The 21,183-nt window shown below is 43.4% G+C and overlaps 1 protein-coding gene across 5 annotated transcripts in view; it reads left to right on the top strand.

The window, feature by feature from the left end:
• babo (TGF-beta receptor type-1 babo) overlaps positions 1 to 21,183 on the top strand; it is a 136,383-nt gene that overhangs the window by 27,687 nt on the left and 87,513 nt on the right. For all 5 annotated transcript variants that reach the window (XR_012825018.1, XM_075677220.1, XM_075677221.1 and 2 more), the window contains one exon: positions 17,148 to 17,381. Coding sequence is in view for 4 of the 5 variants with exons in the window: in XM_075677220.1 (XP_075533335.1) it covers positions 17,148 to 17,381 (234 nt within the window). In the remaining variant the exon portion in view is untranslated. The remainder of the gene's footprint in view (positions 1 to 17,147; positions 17,382 to 21,183) is intronic.

The raw sequence follows: 21,183 nt of genomic DNA, 5'->3' as shown, positions 1-21,183 counted from the left end.
TCCATATACAATTCATCTTTTTAGTCACACGAAAATGAATACAGGTGTACCTTATTAAGTGCGCTGGGCCTACGTGTATGATGAAGGGTGTGCTTCTTCTCAATGCACAAAGGGTGGTACTTTAGCTGTATTTTAGCAAGATATTTTTTTCCTGGCTACAGATGTTTTGGAGACTGTTGTAGGTATAAAAGAATAAGGATCACATCATCATTATTAATAAAGGTCACATTGTCATTTTTCTTCTCAGTTCCTCTCTAGCCAGTGATAAAGATTACGATGCTCTTGTCTTCTCAGGCAATAAAATAGGTAAAAATGTTACAATATAAATAAATAAAAAATTGGGTATTCTTGAAGTTTTTCTCTTAGTAAAAAGGGATGATTTTATGCACAGTTTTATTACAAATTAGGTAATAAGCATGGGGAAACAGAAAATAACAAAGGCGATGTATATTTCTATGCCAAACATGATTAACTATGCAATAAAACGATGGTAACCTGCATTGGAGAGGCAGAACCCCCATCTCTTGATAGTTCAGAATGTTGCCAAGCAAGTATTGCAGCAGGATTCTAATGGAAGAAACAGATTTCCTTTGGAGGAGAGGCCATCAGTATGTCGAATGTTTCAACCACCTTATAGCCAAATTATGAATTTAGTCTTGTATGCCTGCATCCATCATAAAATATCAATAATGCATTAATAACACATTAATCATGTATTAGCACTGTGCACGTATCCGAAGGCAGCACTAAAGTCATTCCACGTTACCTGCTGAAATCATATGTTGCACACTTGAATAGTAAAAACACATCTCAGCCAAAAAATAATTCCCACTTAAATGCTAATTTTGCTATTACAAGGGTAAGCAGTCCCACGTAAAGTTAAATTTGACTTTTTGCTGGAAGCCTTCTTGTTTTGGGAAGTTCCAAAATATTACCTGCATCGGCTTCTGCTCCCTTAATGTACACCATGCAGCATTTGAAACGAATAAAGTGCAATTTATGAAACTTCCAACAGTGCAGTTAGAGTGTGAAAAAATCATTTTTACCAAAAATCAATCGAATCTTGCTGCTAGATTTTTGTTGGGCCTTAAAGGGGGGCCGATAAGCAATTTTCAAGATACCCCATTTCTTGGTGTAATGGAAAGCCCACTATCTGAAGTATCTATGCTGGCAGCAGTTCATTCGGGAAACGTCTAGAAATTTTTAAAACACCATTTTCGAATGTGCAAACTCTTCTACTTATCGTGTACGGGCACCGGCAACAGTGAAAACGGATATCAGTGGCGACAGAAACATGAAAGTTAGGCTGCAGAATTGCTGTTTCATTAAAAGCTGCAGTTGCATCCATAAAGACAGTTTCAACAACTTCTTATTAATGTAGAGATGTAAAGGACGTTTTTCAGTTTTGCCAAACTTCCTGCTGGCGAAAGGAGACATGGCAGCCACGGCATGCTTCCATGTCCGCAATCACTTTTGCCTCTGTTACTCGGGGCCAATTGCGGCGACACGTCAATGAATGGTTCCCTTTCCTTGCACACAGGCAGCGCCACTTTTGCTAAATTGATCTCCACGTTCCAAATATGCAGAGACGTAGTTTGCAATATTAGGAAACAAACATTTTTAAAAATTTATAGATGGAGCATCTGAAACTTATTGATAGACCATCTGAAACGAACAGAGGCCTATACATTTATTTAGAATTGGATACGGTTTTTAACTCCCTGTGTCACTTTTCACCACAGAGTCGCGACGGGTCATTTTTGTGCAACTTTCAGTACCGATTTAAAAATATAATTTCATGTTTAAGGGACACTTGTTCCTGTGATTGTAAGTTGCTGTATTTTCATCGGCACAATGATCTTGAGACACATTCTTGGTGGTTGGTCCCTTTCGTGAGTTAACGTGAGTAAAATTTGGCTGAGATAACTTTGTTATATGGATCGTCATAATCATTGTGTGCAGCTTTCATTCTTGAGGGTGAAATTTCTCTCTGAAAAGCATCCCCCACAGGGTCACATTTTCTTATCAAGATGTATTCTTCAGAGCGGCTCATTTTAAGAAAAAACAAGGCAAATCATTTTCTTAGGCGACAATAAAGTAAAATTTTTTGTGTGTTATTTTTACATGGTGTACTGTTGAAAACATGGAAAAACTGGCATAATAGTTTTTTTTTACAAATGCAATAACATTCACAGAACTTATTTTTATGTTTTAAATAGGTTTCAGACCACTGGGGCTTGCATTTTGAGACATTTTAATTGAAATACAGTGGTGTGGCGGCCCCTGAGCAACGTCGGAACCAAGGGCCAGAAGAGTGAAGTCTATTGTTTGAGGCCCCGGGACACGCGGGCATAGCAAAAGCTAGGCTGGGCATGCTTGTGATGCCACAAGCATGTAGTGGAGCATACCCGTAAAAATACAGTGAGCAAAAAACTTGCAATAATCGTTGTTTATATCGCGACACGAAATTCCATCTGGTTTTATGCGTTTCGCATAAGAGATGCCTGCCTGTAAACAAAGTACACCTAAGGGAGAGCGATGTGGGCAAGCATCTTGAAGTAATGCTTTGAGGGATAAAAGACGAGATACAAGTAATTTTACTTGATGACTGTAACTCAAATCAATGCGCAAGAATGCCGATAAGTACACAAGCATGGGCATAAGTACGCATATAGGGAACTAGGCGAAGTGGGAATACTCTCGTACTACTACCGTGGCAGCCACTATAGAGCGAAGTGAAAAATCAGTTTTAGCAAAGCCGAGGGGTGGCAGCACGATAAGAATGTTTTCTATGTGTAACAGAAGGTTGCGGCACCTCCAGTGGGACACTAGGTGGCATTTCGTTCCAAAAAAAAAAACATGTTTTTAAAATGTTTCGTCACTGTTGTACATGTATGGCAGTTACCCTCTAAGGGTAAAGAAGGCTGGGTTGGCCCCATGTTGAGTTTTCTGAAGGTACACTGAATACCATTTCATGCTTCAGCTGAATATTCCAGAATCCTTGCACCTGGTTTCAGTCCAACTTAAATGCAGTCCCAGTAATGATAACTATCAAGTGAGTGGTACTTATTACAGCATGTGCTTTTGATGCCACCTTTGTTTGGCCGCATTAAGTAGACTTGGCTTTGTCGTTTGTGCTGGTGGTGAATGAGGACGTGCTGGTGTGTGAAGGAGAGCTGGCATTGTTCTGAGTTTTGCATATAGTTTGCATGAAAGCAGTACTGAAAGAATCACAGCTGCACATCAAATTTCTGATCAGCGTGCTATTTGAGAGGGTGGGTGCAGCTTTATTTTTTTTAAGCTTCAGGTGTACACATATTGACAGGCCTTTAAAAAATGCATTGGAATGTGATTGCAATGCATTTGGCCAGCAAAATGCAAGGGTATAAACCATGTGTGCCTGCTTATTTTATGCAGCAGTTGATGTGAGCACATCATCGCATTTCTGCTGTTACCACCTGGGGTACACAATGTCCATTGACAATTATCATGAAAATTGTCATGCCAAGGTAGCAAAAGGTATTTTGTTACCTTCCTTGTTGATCTGGATATAAAAGAAGACAGCCACTGATGAATGCCCCTATAAGTGGATTGCACAGTGTTCCACCTATACCCCTCTTTTTTTCTCTAATCAGTTCTGTATTTGCTATAGTTGACTTTCTTCTCTGTTTTTGCATCTTTTGTTTCAAAACCCCATTGAAATGACATGGAGAAGAAATTAGAATTACTGAAGCCTGTAGTGGAATTCGTTGGATAGGCAATGTTGGGATTCATAAGGGATGAGTGTAACCGGATCAGCCTGCAGGACTCGATTGCTTGTCATTTGTAAGTGTTTGCGGTACCTTCTCTTGCCTTCATACCCACCTTGGGCCCTTGGTGAGTCGTCCTTAGTTTGTTCTGTTAGGCTGTTGCTCCAATTTTGGAACTTCTCTTTGGACATGGAAATCATATCTCGCATGTCTAGAGCAGTGTACATAGAGTTGAAATCGTTTGGAGTTTGTGATTGTTGTAATGAATCCTGATCTATTTTACACGTCTTGGAAAAGAGTAACCAGTCATACTTAAACACTCAAACTATTAGGTGTAATTTTCCATGCTATCAAGGTTTTTTCAGAATCATCGCAGAGCGCCACATCTTAAAATCTGCATCATTGGTTCTAAGGGCATTGTCCCCATCGCGTCCCTTATCTGAGGCCTAGCAAGACACATCTTATAGGGTGCTGTGCAGTCTGTCCTCTGTGTGCGTGTGTGCGTGTGTGTGTAAAGGCTTGTGCTTTGCTCAAGGCCCCCGAGGTAAGTGTTGCCTTTCTGAAGATGTGCGCTTCTGCAAACAGCACACATCAGCGGGGCAAGTGCCCACAGGCTACTAGGAGGTTCCCTATATTGCTTCAGTGGATGCTCTTCTCAAGATGGGTTATGTGCACTGCATGCCTTGTTTTACTTTGGATTGGAGGCAAAGCTGTTGAGCCTTTTTTGGTTGTCACCTTTTATTGACATATTTGGCATGGGGTGTGTGTGCATCTAAAACATGCCAGAGAATGCCCTGCTCCCCTCCTTGTGTTTTCATCACTTATGGGGGAGGATGCCCACCTCCTCCCACTTCGTTCGCGTTATTTTATGAGCCCAATGTGTGTGGTGTGCAGTATTGTAGCTGAGCTTAGCTTTGTGCCGTCAAGGGGGCGGGAAATGCAGTGTTAACAGAACGCCTTACTTAATGTCTGAATGAAGCACAAATAAACGAAACTTGTGAACAACATGAGCTGCTTTGCCGTGCATTTTGAAAGCACATGATGTGCATTTCTATATTTTTGTACTGCGGTTGACGTAGGTCTGATGTTGGAAAAGAATTTGCTGAGGGGTACTGTAGCATTTCATAATCCTAGTGGCCAGCATGCTGTGCTATGCTAATGTAGGCTTCTCCTCTTGCAAGCTCGACTGAATTGCTTCAGTGCAGGTTTGTTAATGACAATCTTGCTACACTGCAGCGCTCACTCGTGCTAGGCAAGTGGCAGGGTGTAAACAGTGTGGCCTGCATCCCTTGCTCGGCTATGGGGACGTCTTTGCATTTGCTGATGGTCTTCGTTCCATGCAAGCACTGTCTCGCTGAACTTTTAGGCATAGTTTAGGGACCTTGACGACCTTGGCTAGTCATGAGTGAAAGTCACTTTTTGGCCTATGATAAAAGCCCACCTTGTCATGTGTATTTCGCCACTTTCTGAATTGCTCTTCACGAACAGAGGCCGTCATAGGTGTTTTTCCACTTGCGACATAAATGGCAGTAGCCATTTTGAATTCTGGCCTTTTATTGAAGTAAGATTTTTTACTCTAGATGGCGGAGATCTTTGCATGAGATTTTTCCACGCATGCAAACAAGCTGCGTCATCTGTGCAGCATGTTACTGCAGTAGATTGAATGATGATAGCAAGAGTGAGGAGGATGGGGTGTTTCATTCTTCAAGCGAGGAAGACTGGTGGTGATGATGAAGGTATAGAGGAGACTGTTGCTTGGCTCTTTGTGTAGTGCCACGTTTTGAACACTACCAAATTCCAAGAGTGAAATGGCCAGTTCATAACATCAAATAAGCAATTGTTGCATTTTGAACATGTTATTGAAGCATTTCAAGTCGTAAACAAATTAGGTCATTTTGGTACCATGATAATTTTTTAAATGGGCCCTTAGGGGTTAAAGGACCACATTAGACACAACTGCTTTTATATGCTATAGGAGGTAACTTGAGCACCTTCTCGTATTAGCATGTTGTATCCACAATGAAAAGTGCAGGCACTGCCATAATTTTCGTATAGAGTTGGATTATGTGACACTGCTGTGTTGGATGAAACTTTGAATAGGAATGGGGTACCTTGTTTTGGGCATTTGTTGCATTTTACCAACATGTTGTGTACTGTTGTTCACTAGAATTGACTATCATCTTAGCTGTGAAGAAGAGTGGCTTTGAAATCTTCAAGATGTTTTTTTTTCTAGTTTAAGGTACTTTCTCGCTTTGGGCAGAAATTCTTTTTGAGAAAGCAGTAGTGTCGTCCCCTGCAAAAGTGAACAGCCTGGGGCTTTTATCCTGAAGGTGCTACTTTCCTCAAAGGGTGGTGGGAATGTGTTAAGTCCACGCCACAAGTGGTGCAAAAAGATTGCCCCTCTTCTTGCCATAAATAAGCTAAAGGGTTGCAACTGACATGCTCTTAAATACATTTACACTGATTCATATATTGCCGTTTCAGTGAGAAAGGCTAGTATTCATGGCTGCCAGGAGATTCATGCTTTGCCACTACTGTTGGCGACTGACATATACCCGATTCTTTATTGGGCTTGCTCCACTATGTGGACATCTTAACAGCAGTGCCACATGCTCTACATACTTATAGGCAAGGGTGATTGAAATGTCCTGACCTGTAAAGTCTCTTGCCGGATTTTTTAAAGAGGTTATTGTGTGCGTGGTGTTTGCAAAAATGGCGGCTGTGAGCTGAGTTACTACTATTCGGGTTATAGCCCTTACCCTTGTCTTTAAGGTAGGGCTTTCACAAGCTGCTTGGGTGCTGCACTTGTCATTATGCAAAATAGAAGTGAGGCGTGCAGACAGGACACAAGAGTAGAGAAGTGGACAACATGAACACTTCTCTACTCTTGCGTCCTGTCTGCACGCCTCACTTCTATTTTGCATAACGAATCCTTACCAACTAGCTCAGCTTTCTGTCGTTCTAGTACACTTGTTAACTTGGTACCAGACATGTCATCAACTTCAGGTGAGACAGTGCCCGTTAGGCCTAGCTGTAAATATATCTTACAAGCACTTCTTGTTGGGCTAGTTGGTAGCTATTCATTATAAAATATGAACACTCCAAATAAACAGACACACACAAGAGAAGAGAATGGGATAGGGCACCTCTCGCAACTGTTCTATTTACAGAACGCAGGCACATATATACTGTCAGTCAGCACATGCGCACAGAGCAAACATTCATTCACGCATCTAATCAAACATTCATGACGCACCATGCTCAAGAAACCTCATCTCAGCCTTATATAATGATATCGAAGTATCGCTAACACACAAGCTGTCTTTCTTGCCTATGTGATAGGCTTCAACCAGTTCCCTTGCACTAGTATCTTCGGGCAAGAATCCGCACATCTGAAAAACGTGGTTCACAAGAGCGTAAGGGTCATGTCCCGATGTGCTTAGGCAAATTTGGGCCCTCTTTCATTTGCTCAACTTTCATGCTCCCTGACACGCTCATTAACACAGCGCCCGGTCTGACCTATATAGGAACAACCGCACGAAAGGGGGATCCCGTAGACAACCCTCTTCGGCACACTTCATGAAAGGTCGCCCATGTTTGGTTCCACAGCCTTTTTCACTTCTTTTTTCTTTTCTTTTGGCGATTTGGGAGCAAAGCCTTCCGAGCTTCCTTGGGGCTGAAAACACTAGCGGAACGCCATGTCTGCTCGCTACCTTCTTCAGATCGTGGGCCACCTTGTGCACATACGGCACAGCCACTGGTCTCACCTCTTGCCGAGGGGCCTCTGCTCTAGCTCTCGTCTTTCTCTTCATTTTCTGTAAGAGGCTTTCGGCTACTCCTGTTAGGAGTGAACCAGGGAATCCAGCTGAAGTCAGCCTAGCAAATTGATTGTCGAAACTCAATGCCATCTTGTGAACACACGACTTCCTGAGCGTGGACTCAAGGCAGAGTGACACAATTCCTCTCTTCACCAATTTCGAATGCGCTGAGTCAAATGGCAGAAGCCCTTTCTTTGCGCGTGGTGCATAGCAAGAACAAACATGATCCTTACTGAACTCAATGCTACGATCTAAAAACTAAAACGTTTCCTTGCGGCAGTTCATGTGTAAAATCCAAGCCTTTTCCATGTTGTCTAAAAATGGATAAAACATTAGCCACAACCTCTGCGGAGTTTAGACTCCCGTCCTTAGTTAAAATAATTAAAAAATCATCTACATACCTAAACACTTCAGAAACCTTGTTAGCTGGTAAAACATGGTGCAATACTTGGTCCATTTATGAAAGAAAAATGTTACACAACACAGGGGCGACACAGGATCCTATGCATATACCAGCTTTCTGCAGAAAGAGCCACTGGTCAAACGTTATAAAAGTAGACTCCAGGTAAAACTTTAAAAGGGTTAAAAAGTCGTCAATAGAAACACTGGCAGAGTTCTGAAAAGAAATAGGATCATTCCTTTCAATGCACTCCCTAATCGCAAAGAGCAGAGCATCATGGGGAACAGAATAAAATAAATCAACAATATCCACAGAAAAGGCAAAGCCCACACTAGCTTCAGTTCTCAGGAATTCACATACTTCATCCGATCTTTTCGTTAAAAACGAATCTTATACATCTAGTTTATGCAAATTTTTTAACAGGTAAGAGCTAAGTTGCTTCTGCCATGCCCCTTTTTCCATCACTATTGTTCTGAAAGGCAGGTCTTGTTTATGCGTTTTTACTGAAAAGAACACCTTCAGCGCATTACTTTTGCTTTTGTTAATTTCTTTCGCAAGACTGGCCAACCCCAGCCACTCGCACATTGCCACAGCGTTGGCTTCAACTTTTGTCGATTTTACTGGAATAGCTGAAAAATTCTTTTTAATCGCCTGAGCTGCCCTTATCAAGAAGTTATCATCCGACATGACTACAAATCTGCCTTCCTTATCGGCTTGAAGAAGCGTTAGGCCATTCTTGCTAAAGAGTGGCGAGTGGTGCCCTGTCCCGTTTTCTTCTCTTGTGTGTGTCTGTTTATTTGGCGTCTTCATATTTTATAATGAATAGGCTGTGCTGAAAATGAACCTCCAGCCAGCGTAATGGTGGGTGGGAAGGTTGTGCCAATGTCCACTATATTCTCTTTAGGGGTGGTAATCGGGGGCCATCAGGCCACGTATTCCTTTTCTCTTTTTATTTCAAACTGTTACTGTAAGGACAGCTTTAGTCCCCTCTGTTTCTATGAATATTGGTTTGTGACTTTATATTTTGCTTAGCCCCATTATATGGCAGTTTTTATGCTTGTCGTTTATTCTCTATATTCTGGTTTCCTTGGTACCTCTAAAGAGGCATGCCACTGTTTATTCAACTCCATTGCTGAAAGCAGTAATTACAGGCAGTTTTTATTCTACTTTCTATTCTGTATAATATTGCAAATTCTTCTGGTATTACAATCGTGCTGTGACACCAGTATGCTAGCTATTTTCTTTTTTCTGTTGTCTTTGTTGTGCTGATATTGACAGTAAAAGTTTTCTGCTTGTGTAGGCGAGCCATGTTTTTGACTGCACTGTCAATGTGGCAGTACTTTTTTATCAGTTTAGTGATAGCGTATCACTGTTTACTATACATTTACTCTTTCCTTAATGCTTGAAATGTGCTCATTTTCAGTGCCTTTATGTTTTAACGTTTTATTTCAAGACGTATTAGTCTCAACACTTAACATGATAATTTAATTGTGTCCTGATCATTTGTTTTAGAATGGAAGTAAAACATAAATAATTGGTCAGATAGCTTTAGAGAATTTTTTAAAGATAGTTTTTGAGGAAAAAGAACGAAAAAGCCCCAACAAATTAGCACAGGTTTGTTCGCATAAATATTAGCCATAGTGATGGCCATGCTATGTGAAAAAGCTTTGCAAATGTGAGAACGAGCAAGAATCTGTGGTGCAGGGAGCATTTGTTTTTGCTCATGGCAGCAAGCACCCGATTCCATCTTTTACTGCATTCTTCAGGTTGGGAGCATGTACAAGCCTCTTCATACTTGATTGTTCTATTCGACATGCTTTTCTGTGCAAGCAAGCAGGTCTATTCATGTGCCTTGAACTGGCACTTGAGCCGTCACATACTTTGTGCTGGGCTTGTACGGTACTGTACACTAATGCACAGTGGTACATAGTATTGTACAGTAATTATTAATGGCATTTGCACAGGCGATGTTCAAAAAGGATTAGACTTCTGGTCAAGCTTCTGCCGAAGGTTAGTCCAAGATTGACTATGTGCTCTTGTGCAAGTGTAAACTGCACACAGTGGAAAAGGTAGTTTGTATTAAGTTATGCGTACACTGGTTAAAATATTGATGCATAAAAAAAAAAAAACCTACGGTGGGAAAAAATAAAGTAGAACTGGACATTAGTCCAACAATATTTTCAAAGTACCAGGCATTCCTGAGCATGCACCAGCTGCCGCCGCCACCCGACACTTTTCACCTTGCCTGCAGCATGCGAGCCGTGCGTGGCCGGGTGCTTTGCTCTTCGACAATGCCTTGCGCCTAACTGCCTGCGGAGGGAGCGATGCTGCAATACCTGCAGTGCTTCCGCTGGCGGCTTTACGTTTTGTTCCTTCTCCCTTTGTCCCCAACACTGGGTAGCCAGCCTTTACATACACTGGCTGACCTCTTCGGTGGCTGTGGTGCTCAGACTTGCAATGCTGCCTTGTGGCGTGCATTTCTGGAAAGGTTCCTTAGCAGAATGAAGGCTTACAAGACAGCCAGCCCATCGGCAACTAAAATAAAATGGACGTTCGCATTGACTGCAGCAGTGGCAGAGCGAAGAAAGCACTATTTCTCTATGGCTGCAAATGGTGCCACTGTAATATCAAAATAATGTTGCAGCCGAGTGTATTGAGCTTTAATTCCTATAGAATGCGATGGCAGAGTCAGTAAATAGCAACAAACACACATCGGATGTCAAGTCTGACCTAAATGTGAATGTGAATGACAGTCGTTTTATCTGCAAAAGTTTGGTTCCAAGCTTGAGTGATGTAGCACGCTCTGCATAGATTACTGTTGCTGATATCCACTGTGACAGGGGGGGGATATTTGCTTTATTTTTGCTTCAGTTCATGTCTGATTGTACATGGATCGCAAGCGAAATATTTGAAAACTGTTAGAAAAATATTCACATTATTTGAGGACTGAATTGAATGGCACAATATTTGATTCCTTATTCAAGAGTATTGATTATTTTAACATGTGTAATTATTCATTACGGCATTTCAATGAAAGAATTGCAACACAATGTTTAACAATGTGCTGGAAAACTATAGATAAAATTGATTGATTCCTATTTGGCCCGGTAAGGAAAGAGTTAAGCGTAAAGTACAATCTTGCTGTCAATTTACCGCATATTCATGCTAGTCTTCATTCAATTTTGTTTTTGTTCTGTTCTTTTATAAGTGCCCATTCTGTAATTTTTCGTCAGCCAGTTGCTGCAGGAGAGGTAATTGCTATAAATTGCGATATTGCTTCCTGCAAAATTTGCGTGCTCTGGTATTTCCCACCATTGTGAACTATACTCCTACGATATTTTTTTTAGCTGTCCATTGGAATTTGTGCGATGGGGTTCAATGTGAAAATGAGGGGAAAAACACCGGTTTTGACAAGTTGTTTCGTTTCCCAGCTAATCTGATGAATTCAGTGTAGTAATTTGCCTTCTGCAAATCAAGGTGTTCTTATTGCTATAAAAAACTTCATACTTTATACTGGACACTTGGGACAAATTTTTTGCTGTTGCATTATGTTCCGTATTAAACCCATGTATGATAAGACGGATCGACACTCGGGTGCAAAGGTGCCTAGGTGTGCAAAGGTAAGCTGAGATGGATGTTGCCTTGATGCACGCAGTCTTCCTGCGTGGCCAAAATTGGAGGTCACGTGATCAAGCAAGCTCTAGGGTGTGCACGACTCCTTTTTTAGCCTGGCCGTGGCTGCGCATATGCCATCTGCGCATGGTGTTTAGGATCTGTGGTAGGTGCCTACTGTTGGAGGTCGCATGATCTCAAGTTTCGGAGGCACAGTGAAGGGAGCGACATTACAAAGCATTCGCTCCCGGCTCTTCACCATGCCATTGTCATTACAGTGCGTATTGCGGTCAGGTCATCTAGTGAGATCTGTTCATATTTGTATGCAATTGGCACCGTGCTTGTTAAGTTAATTGGTAAGTGAATGTTTGCTGCAATTTGTACAGTTGATCAAGCTACAAGCCTTACCTTGTGCAGTTAGATACACTTTGCCATCTCTGTCAATGTTCCACCTTTCAGGTGAAACTGCTGCATTTTATTTAAGAGGCATTCCAAAAGCAGAGAACTATTGGGAGCCTCGCCATCTTTTTTACTAAGTACTGAGGCACATGAAAATGAAGCAAAACTTCATGCAGCACAGTTCCAATTTGTGTGTAAGAAACGCGTTTAACACTGTCCGACTTAGAAATGCTTCATCAGAAATTTTTACAACTTGAAATGTATCATCAAAAGTTTCATTCTTGTAGCATTTACTTTAATATAGTAAGTAAATCGTATTGCCTTAATTAATGATTTGTAAAATTCTAAAATTTGAATCAGTGCACAAATTTGACGAATTAGTTTGTTGATTTAAAGTACTGAAAGTTGTAGAGAAATGGAATAGTACAAATAAAACACTGGCTGATTTACCACTTGTTGAAGCTAGCGCATGTGTCATGTTCTTCCACACCTGGGGCTATGAGAATGATTTGAATGAAAAATTTTACCACAAGTCTATTCCCACGGCTGCAGTAATTTTTCCCCAGTTGTGTGACTACACCTTTGTGTCGACCCGCCATGATGGCTTAGAGGCTATGGTGTTGCGCTGCTAAGCACAAGGTTACGGGATCAAATCCCGGCCACGGTGGCCGCATTTCGACTGGGGCACCATGTCCCATGCATTGGGAGCATGCTAAAATTCCCCTGATAGTCAGAATTAATCCGGAGTCCCCCACTATGGCGTGCCTCATAATCAAATCTTGGTTTTGGCACATAAAACCCAGAATTCAACACCTTTGTGCTGTAAACGACGACCATTGGAAGCATTTATTATCTGCTGCATTTGCCACAGCACCTTCTGTGTTGTTTGTGTGCAACAAAAAGTTTATTTATTTATAAACAAATAAATAAATACAAAATCTTCTTTATTTAAGTAGAAAGCTTGAAGCTCAGTTCTTGTTCCTGCTGCACCAACCTTTCCTTTGTGTGCATCCCTTGCGAGGTCGCAAGGTGCATCGAGTCCTCTGTTAGTGTTTCTCATACACGTGTATCAACACATTTGGCCTCCTAGGTGCCAGTCATTGTATGACCTGCATGTTTCCGCTGCACAAACTGTTTTCAAGAACAATGTGCCAACTTGCCTGTGAACAAATTCCCTTAGCTAAGGTGGGGAATTTTAGAATTACTTGGAACAGCATACCTCCATGGGGTGTTTTCATAAGCTGAGTTGTTGTAAATAATAGTTGACTAGGTTTCTTGTATGCAAGATAGCGCTAGGTGACTCCTGACTGACTCCTGCTTAAGTTGTAGCTAAAACGGCATTTGTGAGGTCTGCAAGTGCAGCTTGGAGAGTTCGGCCATGATGGAATGCTTTTCAGTCAACCCTGCAGCAGGCATTGACCATCTCCTGTCACTCTAGTGATGTATTGTGACTTGCATGGTCTTTTGTCCTAGCGTGTCTTGGAAAGCCTGTAATATCATGCAGGCATTCGTGATGCAAAATTTGTCGCGTCACGTAAAGCAGATGCTGCGGGCACCTGTGCCCCAGCTTTTGATCAGATGGATCTGTTGTTGTCGTGTGAGCTCAAGTTGCCCATTTCATTCTTGTCTGCTGCCTTACTTGTGCAGAGCGACTCCCAAGTATGTGAATATCACATTTAGGAGTGTGCTGGATGGGCTCACTGGCAAGTTTACTTGGGCTATCTTGTGTTCGAGGCTGCCAGTGATGTTTTGGGAGAAGGCTCTTTGTCAGCTTTCGTATTGGAGGCTTTTTACATGATGGAAATCATTTCTTTAGTATCAGTATTTGCCTCTTGAGAGTCCACCCATAATCTGTGTGCTGTTGCGGGACTGTATGCAACCCTCTGACTAGACTTATTATGACTTGAGATAAATAGCGTAGTGAGGATGGCTCCCTGGCGCACTCGATGGATTGCTTGGTGCTCGTGCTCTGCTTGAAGGTCTTCAGAAAACCTCTGACACAGGAGTAGTTGGCACCAGAACTGTTGGAGGCCTTTTATACAACAGAGGGAGGCATGAACTGCATTAGCAATGCACTTTTATTTATCTTTTTGGGAATGAGATATAGCTGTTCAACATGTTGCTGTAATTTTTGACGTGACTGTTGCATGCATGCATGTTCGTTGACACCGCTCTCAGAATAAACAGTTGAAGCTTAGTGCTTGCTCTGTTCCTTTCTACTCCCTCTTTCTTAAGTATTTCTTTCCTTATTGCACTGTTATGTATTCCTTAGCTTTTGCAAAGTTTATGTAGATGACAAACGTTTTCTCAAAGACAAAAAAAGAGAACAAAGGTTGCAATTCCCGAGTTCTCCATTTAAGAAAAGTGCATTCTTTTAAAGAAAAGTATTACTCCCAGCCAAGGTATTTGATAGCTGTACCAAAGCACAAAGCAGGTGTTCTGGAAAGAATTTCTAAGTTACGACATGTAAGCCCTTCATGTCTTTCTAGGTTTAGGGCCTTTATTAGAGACTGTGCAGTCAAGACGAGATGCCTCAGATGATTGAGGCAGAAAGACGTGCCATTACAAATACAGGAAGAGTGTGAAAGCACCTTCCATGAACTAGTAAGCAAGTATCATCAGACCCTATTCTCCGCATTCCTGACTTCGCTTTACCATTTCTGTTGAGCACTGATGCATCTCGTTATGCTTTATCAGAAACCCTCAAACCAACCCAACAACCAGAGGCACCATGTGGTGAGGTACTACAGCTATACATTTAAGCCTGCAGAAGTGTACACCACCACAGAAATGACAGAAATGACTTACCTAGCAGGAGCAAAATTCACACTTTCCAATAACACACTTTCTTGATATTGCACAATGCCGAGGACGCATGTGGGTTAACTACCTGCAGCAATTTGATTTCATTGTTTTGCATTGCCCTGGTCCACTGCTCACTGTTGCAGATACATTGTCCAGATTGCTTGTTTCAGAAACAAGCGACCACCTGCAACAGATAAATTACACAAAGCTGTGGGAGGCACAGAGGAAATTAAACGCATTGATGAACAGTGCCTTGTGACACATACAATGGTTTCGAAGATCCTTCACCTTTACCGTGATGCGCAAGAGTCAGGTGGGCATGATAGGTTTTGGAGCATATGCAACAAGCTCCTGAAGGACTTTACATGGCCAGTTATGAAAAAAGACGTGAAGAGCAGTGTAGGACATGTCAAGTAAAAGTGAAGTTCAGACAGGTGACACACTATGATAATCCCACATCGCAAGTTCCCTTTGAAGTCATTCACTTCGATTTTGTGAAGCTAAAGAAAGTGGGCGAAGGTGTCAGGAAAACGCAAGCTTTTCTACTTTCCATAGATGAATGCACCAGAATGATCACGAACAAGGCGGGAAAGGAAGGCATCAACAGAGTCATTGGTCTTCTTCAAGTTGAGTGTTTCAGACACAAAGGTCTGAAGGGGTGAGGACATCAACCAAGAAAAGATTGAAAATTGTTTTTAATGTTTTGGCTCCCCCACGGGTGCCATGTGAACAAGGCTCCCGTAGTGGAGCTGAAATGTTAAAAAACGATTTTAAATTCTTTTTTTGGTTGGTGCCATAACCTCTCCTGTAATATGTTCCATCCTGACCAGATGGGCCTCAGTCACACCCTCAACTTGAGACACACAAAGACAGTCTTTCATAGGGCTAAGCTACTAAAGTGTACTTAAGATCACGGCATGACTATCAAATTTTGCTTGCCCTATCATCCTGCAGCAGAAGGTCTTGTGAAGCAATTCATAAAGATGTACCCAGAGTGGCCTGGTGGCTAAAAATGCTGCCTAGAGGCTGCTGTGAGGCACCATAACTGTTTATATAAAAGTAGTTTGGGGTGGTAGCCCTCTTTTTGCCGCCTCAGGAGTTGTGCTGAAACTTCTTGTGGAATGCGAACTGGGCAAGCTTGAGCTTAAGGAGACAAAGCAAAGTGCACAGGAGGAGGATATTTGCAAACAGCACATGAAGAGAAACTTTGACGGGAGATGCAAGAGTGAAATACTACTCGTAAGAAAAAGCATTGGGGCTTAGAATGTGAAATTTCATGAAGTTTCACTGTGGTAAAGGGAATCTCGGCATGGCACCTCAGCACGGCTTCTCTGAACGTTTTCAAGTACTACGTCAGGAGGTGGTGAACAAAAAAAGTGAAGCAGGGAGGGTCAAGTATGCTCCGTTTAAGTGACGAAAAAAAGGAGCAAGAGGAGTAGAATATAAAATGGGCAGCATACATCCGCCTGTGTTTCCTTAAGTTGTTTCTTGGGGACGCCACAACATCTTGAAATGCCCTCACAAAAACCATGGCTGCGATGGAACAAGAGATTCTGATCATGTCGTCCTGAGTATTGGATACAGTACTTGCACCCGTTGGTGAGGTTATAGGAAGTAGGTGAGGCCTTTATTACTGCACGAGTTAAATTGAGATGACTAATATTGGAGGGGGGGGGGAGGGCTGTAGCTCATACTGAATTAAACAGTACAAAAAATTTTGCTGAGTTGCCTCCACTTTTGTCAATAAGTGTACAGGCTGTAGGATCCTATAGCAATATCCTGTGTCCATAATTCTTATGAAAAACAATTTTTATTGCACCAAACTTGAGTTTTTGAAACATCCTGAATTGAGAGTTTGCTTGCTGGATTTACTAATTCAGATGGCCTGTTGACATTGCCACACAATATTTAAAAATGAGTGCTTCATTCAGATATTGAGGTATAGAGCGGACTATTAAAGCAAAACTTGTACACTTCAGAGGGTCAAAATTGCTTGGAATGTTTCTATGTGATAATGTACTGTGCATATATATTCGCACATGTTATATGCATGACTGCGTGATGTTGAGAAGGCTAGCAATTCTGCTAATTGTACTTAGCTGCCGATTGTGTTTTAATGTTAGTCATTGCAGCATAAAGCAATGAATGGATGATTACAAAATCGGGAATAACTAATTTGCAGTGACATGAAAAAGGTGGTTAAAAGATAGCAGTACAAATATGTCCACTTGCAGTACCAAGCATCTTGCCATAAAAGATAAAACTCTAGCGCGAGTTGTCACTGTGTTTTGGCACTCATTCGCTACTGCAAGTAGTACGCAGTGCTTTTGCTGGTGTGCCTAACAGTGCGTGGGACTGTGGCAGGCGACACAGCGGTGGGCTCGTCGTGGCCAAGTACACACGAGCTGGCCTTTGCCATTGGAGGCCCCATATGCCTTGTGTGCGTGGTGCTCATGGTGGTGTACCAGCTGTGGCAGCAGCGGAGGCGCCATTTTCGCTATGAGATGGAGACAAGCTTGGAGAGTGAGCCCATCCTGCTTCCACCCGGGCAGACCATCAAGGATATGATTGAGATGACCACCTCTGGCTCGGGCTCAGGTCAGTGCCTCAGCTTGTGTTCCATCAGAGCAGATTGTGGGCAATTTGATGTTGGAGCAGGACGCAGTGAAATGGCTGCTCCAACTGTTAGAACCTGGTGAAGACTTTTTGGGTTCACTTATTGGCATGATTATACCTGATTGCATGCCAAGTCACTCCTCCTTAACTTAGCAAAGAGATTGTTATACATTGAGTGTGCTGTACTGTTAGAGAAAAAAGTTGTTCCCATATGCACTGCTGATCATTTTCAAGTACCGCTTATTTGCTTGTATAATCCCCATAAAAAACAGCAAAGTCGGGGTGTGGGTTAGATCCGAATTTTGTTGCTTTAAGGTGTGGCTTCACGGCAGTGTGAATTTTGTCTTGCAGAGTGGCGTCACAGCAGTGCATGCCACGCTGGCATGAAGCTACTTCTCAAGGCTAAGCTCGCTAAACTACGTTTCGTTATCTCTTGGGGCACCCCACTCTCTTCCCATCTCCATGTGTTGAAGCCGCGCTGCCACATCTTGAGGCAAAGTTCTCCGCCATCCGAAGTTTCACTATCTCGCTCTTCCCACCCCGGCATGTTGAAGCTCCTTTCTGGCCTCTTTCATGGTTGTCCATTTTTTTGGGTTACAACTTAGTAATTTGACTGTGTTGGCGAATAGTGCATGCGGCCAAAGTTTCATACAGTTACTAGGAGGAACTGTGGTGCTGCTGTCTACAGGAGCTGCAAGCAGTGCAGCTCAGCCAGCATGGGAGTCAGGGTTAGTATATCATCATCATCAGCCTATTTTTATGTCCACTGCGGTCTACAATTACCCCTGTCTCGGGCTAGCTAATTCCAACTTGCGCCTGCGAATTTCCTCATTTGATCAACCCACCTAGTTCTCTGCCGTCTTCGACTGCACTTCCCTTGGCACCAATTCTGTAATTGTAATGGTCCACCGTTTATCTACCCTACGCATTACATGGTCTGCCCAGCTCTTGTTATTTTCTCTTAATGTCAACTAGAATATTGATGCGTATCTTTCTTGGCTGACTGCTTTTCACTGTCTAACAAATGTTATCACTCAGCACAGGACGTGCCCGCATGTATCGGAAGTTTCTCGAATGTTATTGGTGGATCTATCCACTCTCTGTTGTTATCGAACCTTGTGTAACGTGATTATATGCGCGATGTGAATTGTGTAGTACTTTTTGGAAGACACGCGGGCACCAGCGTTTATTCTGGAACCTCCAATGACTCGCGTATAAAAGCCAATGCGCTTGCCCCACAGATCAGATTTTCTGACGATCGCCGACTGTTTTCGCTGCTATCGTTGTTCTTTGAGTATAGCCTGTTTTTGTGGCCACAAGTTAACCCAATAAAAGTTAGTTTCGCCTTTCACGGTTTTGCTGCTTTCTTCACCGTCACTACTACGTGACATCTGGTGGAGGTGCTCGTGCATTCGTGTACCAGATGGGCCCGCAAAGCCGTGATCCAAGCTTTTCCTGAAGACTGCACCAACTTGGCCACGGACCATCGAGCAAGCCGTAGTCTACAAAACGTGCTCCCTGAGCCCGTACTTCTACCTGAAAAGACCAAGAATATTGTGGCCAACTCAACAACCCCAATGGCAGCCCCAGCATCCCATCGTGTTGCAGCAGCCCAGGGGACCACTGACCTTTCGCGGATTGTAATTAGAAGACCTGGAAAGCTGGCTAAAAATGTATGAAAGATTTGCTGCGTTCAACAACTGGAACGGCAATGACTATCTGTGCCATATTTACTTCTGCTTGGAAGACGCTGCCAGGATGTGGTTTGAGAACTGTGAGTCCACCCTGACAACCTGGGACCTCTTCCGCGGCAGCTTCTTGAACACCTTCACGAGTGTTGTGCTCAAAGAGAGGGCTGAGGTGATACTGGAATCCCATGTGCAGCTCCCAAATGAGAGCAATCCACACAGAAGAGATGGCCCACCTGTTCCGCCACGCCGACCTGGACATGTCTGAGGAAAAGAAAGTTTGCTTCCTGATGCGTGGTATGAAGCAAGAGCTTTTCAGCGGACTGCTCCGCTGCCTGCCGAAGACCATAGCTGAGTTTCCAACAGAGGCATCGATGATTGAGAAAAGTTGGAAATGCACACCACGAAATAATAACTGCCAAGTTCTCACACCGCAGTACGCCATCTAAGAACTGGGCTCTGACGACCTCCAAGAGACCATCAGGGCCATTGTGCGTGAAGAACTGTGGAAGATCTTGCCTTAGTCGGAACCTCAGGTGACCTCGGTCACTGACATGGTCAAGGAGGAACTACAGCTATCACTTGGAGTTCCTCAGGTGGAGCCCAATCGCTCCAACTCCAGCCAGAAGCTATGACATGCTGCCATGGTCCCCCTCCACACCCGCTCCAGGGCCTAGCAGCGCTGCAATTCCAATTCCGTTGTCCACAGCTGCCGCTGCCAGCACACCTGACCGCCGACCAGCGCAGTGTTCCAAGGAAGACCGATGTTTGGTGCGCCTCAGACCACCGTCCACTCTGCTGTCACTGCAGAGAAGCGGGCCACATCTACCACCGGTGCCCATATTGCGAAATGGGACTACAACAGTTTGCCGTCAATGATCCGCGCCCTCAGCAAGGTGAATTCCTTTGTGATATCGCCGACTACCTCGCCGCCACACAGTGGAGCCCTCGACAACTGTCCCGTTCGCTGTCATCAGGCCACTACCTGTCGCTGCAGCACCGTCCATACACTGGCCCAGCACGGGGCCGGTCCATCAGCCCATATCCCGAAAAGTAAAAAGAGCAATCGATGGAGATGCAGTTGCTGTTCGTCGAACTGATCAAGATCCTCCGCTGCCGACAAAGACGCCGAATAGACTATCACGGTGACATATCAACGAGACACCGCCATGCCGACGAAGCCTAGAAGCAAAGAATACACCAACAAAAGAAGACCTGATGACATGACGTTCCAGCCACAGGTCAACAAGACGCAGCCGTGATCCAACGCCTAGACCTATCTGCAACACAAGACAAAGCACCACTGACACTGATGTGCTTCTCGACGGCCACACTGTCACTGCCACAGGAGACGACTACTCCGTCATCCGTGAATTATTCGCTGCCAAGTTGAAAAAAGTCCAGACTGCATGGGACAATCCTCAAATTTGGACAGCTGGAGGACACGTCATAACGCGGATTGGAATCTGCTCGGCAAAAATGGCAGTTCATGACTGGACTTGCCCTGAGACGTTCATTGTCCTATAACAGTGTTCGCGAGACATAATTTTCGGCATGGACTTCCTGAATCAACATGGTGCAATCATCGACCTGAGGTCGAAGTCAATAATTCTGTCCAAAGACCAAGTAATACCAATGGAGAGGTCTTCCAGTCGAGCTTGCCTTGAGTGTACTTAAGGACCAAGTCAGCATCCCGCCTCGCTCCAGCATTGTCCTTTCCATCGGCAGTGAAACAGTTTACTGCTCGACCATGAAATTTGTGTCGCAAGAGGGATCGCTCGACTGCACGGAGGGAAAGCGAAAGTGATGCTGACAAATTTCAGCCAGGAGTTCAAGCACATCAACAAGGGCACGACAATCGCATACATCAAGGAAATTTGTAGAAACCAGCAATGTGTTTGTCTTCTCGGATCCTGCCGCATCTACCCTGACAACCATAGTTCCCGAACCAGACTTCAACATAAATCCAAGTCTCTCCCTCAGTAAGCAGCAACAGCTCAGAAGTCTTGTCTGACAATACGAAGACTGTTTTTCGATGGTATCGAGTATTCGACAAACACCAGTTGCAAAGAATCATACAATAACCGAAGAGTGCG

This window comes from Dermacentor variabilis, unplaced genomic scaffold (assembly GCF_050947875.1).
Source record: "Dermacentor variabilis isolate Ectoservices unplaced genomic scaffold, ASM5094787v1 scaffold_12, whole genome shotgun sequence".
NCBI lineage: Eukaryota > Metazoa > Arthropoda > Arachnida > Ixodida > Ixodidae > Dermacentor > Dermacentor variabilis.
This window is presented reverse-complemented; position numbering and strand designations above follow the sequence as displayed.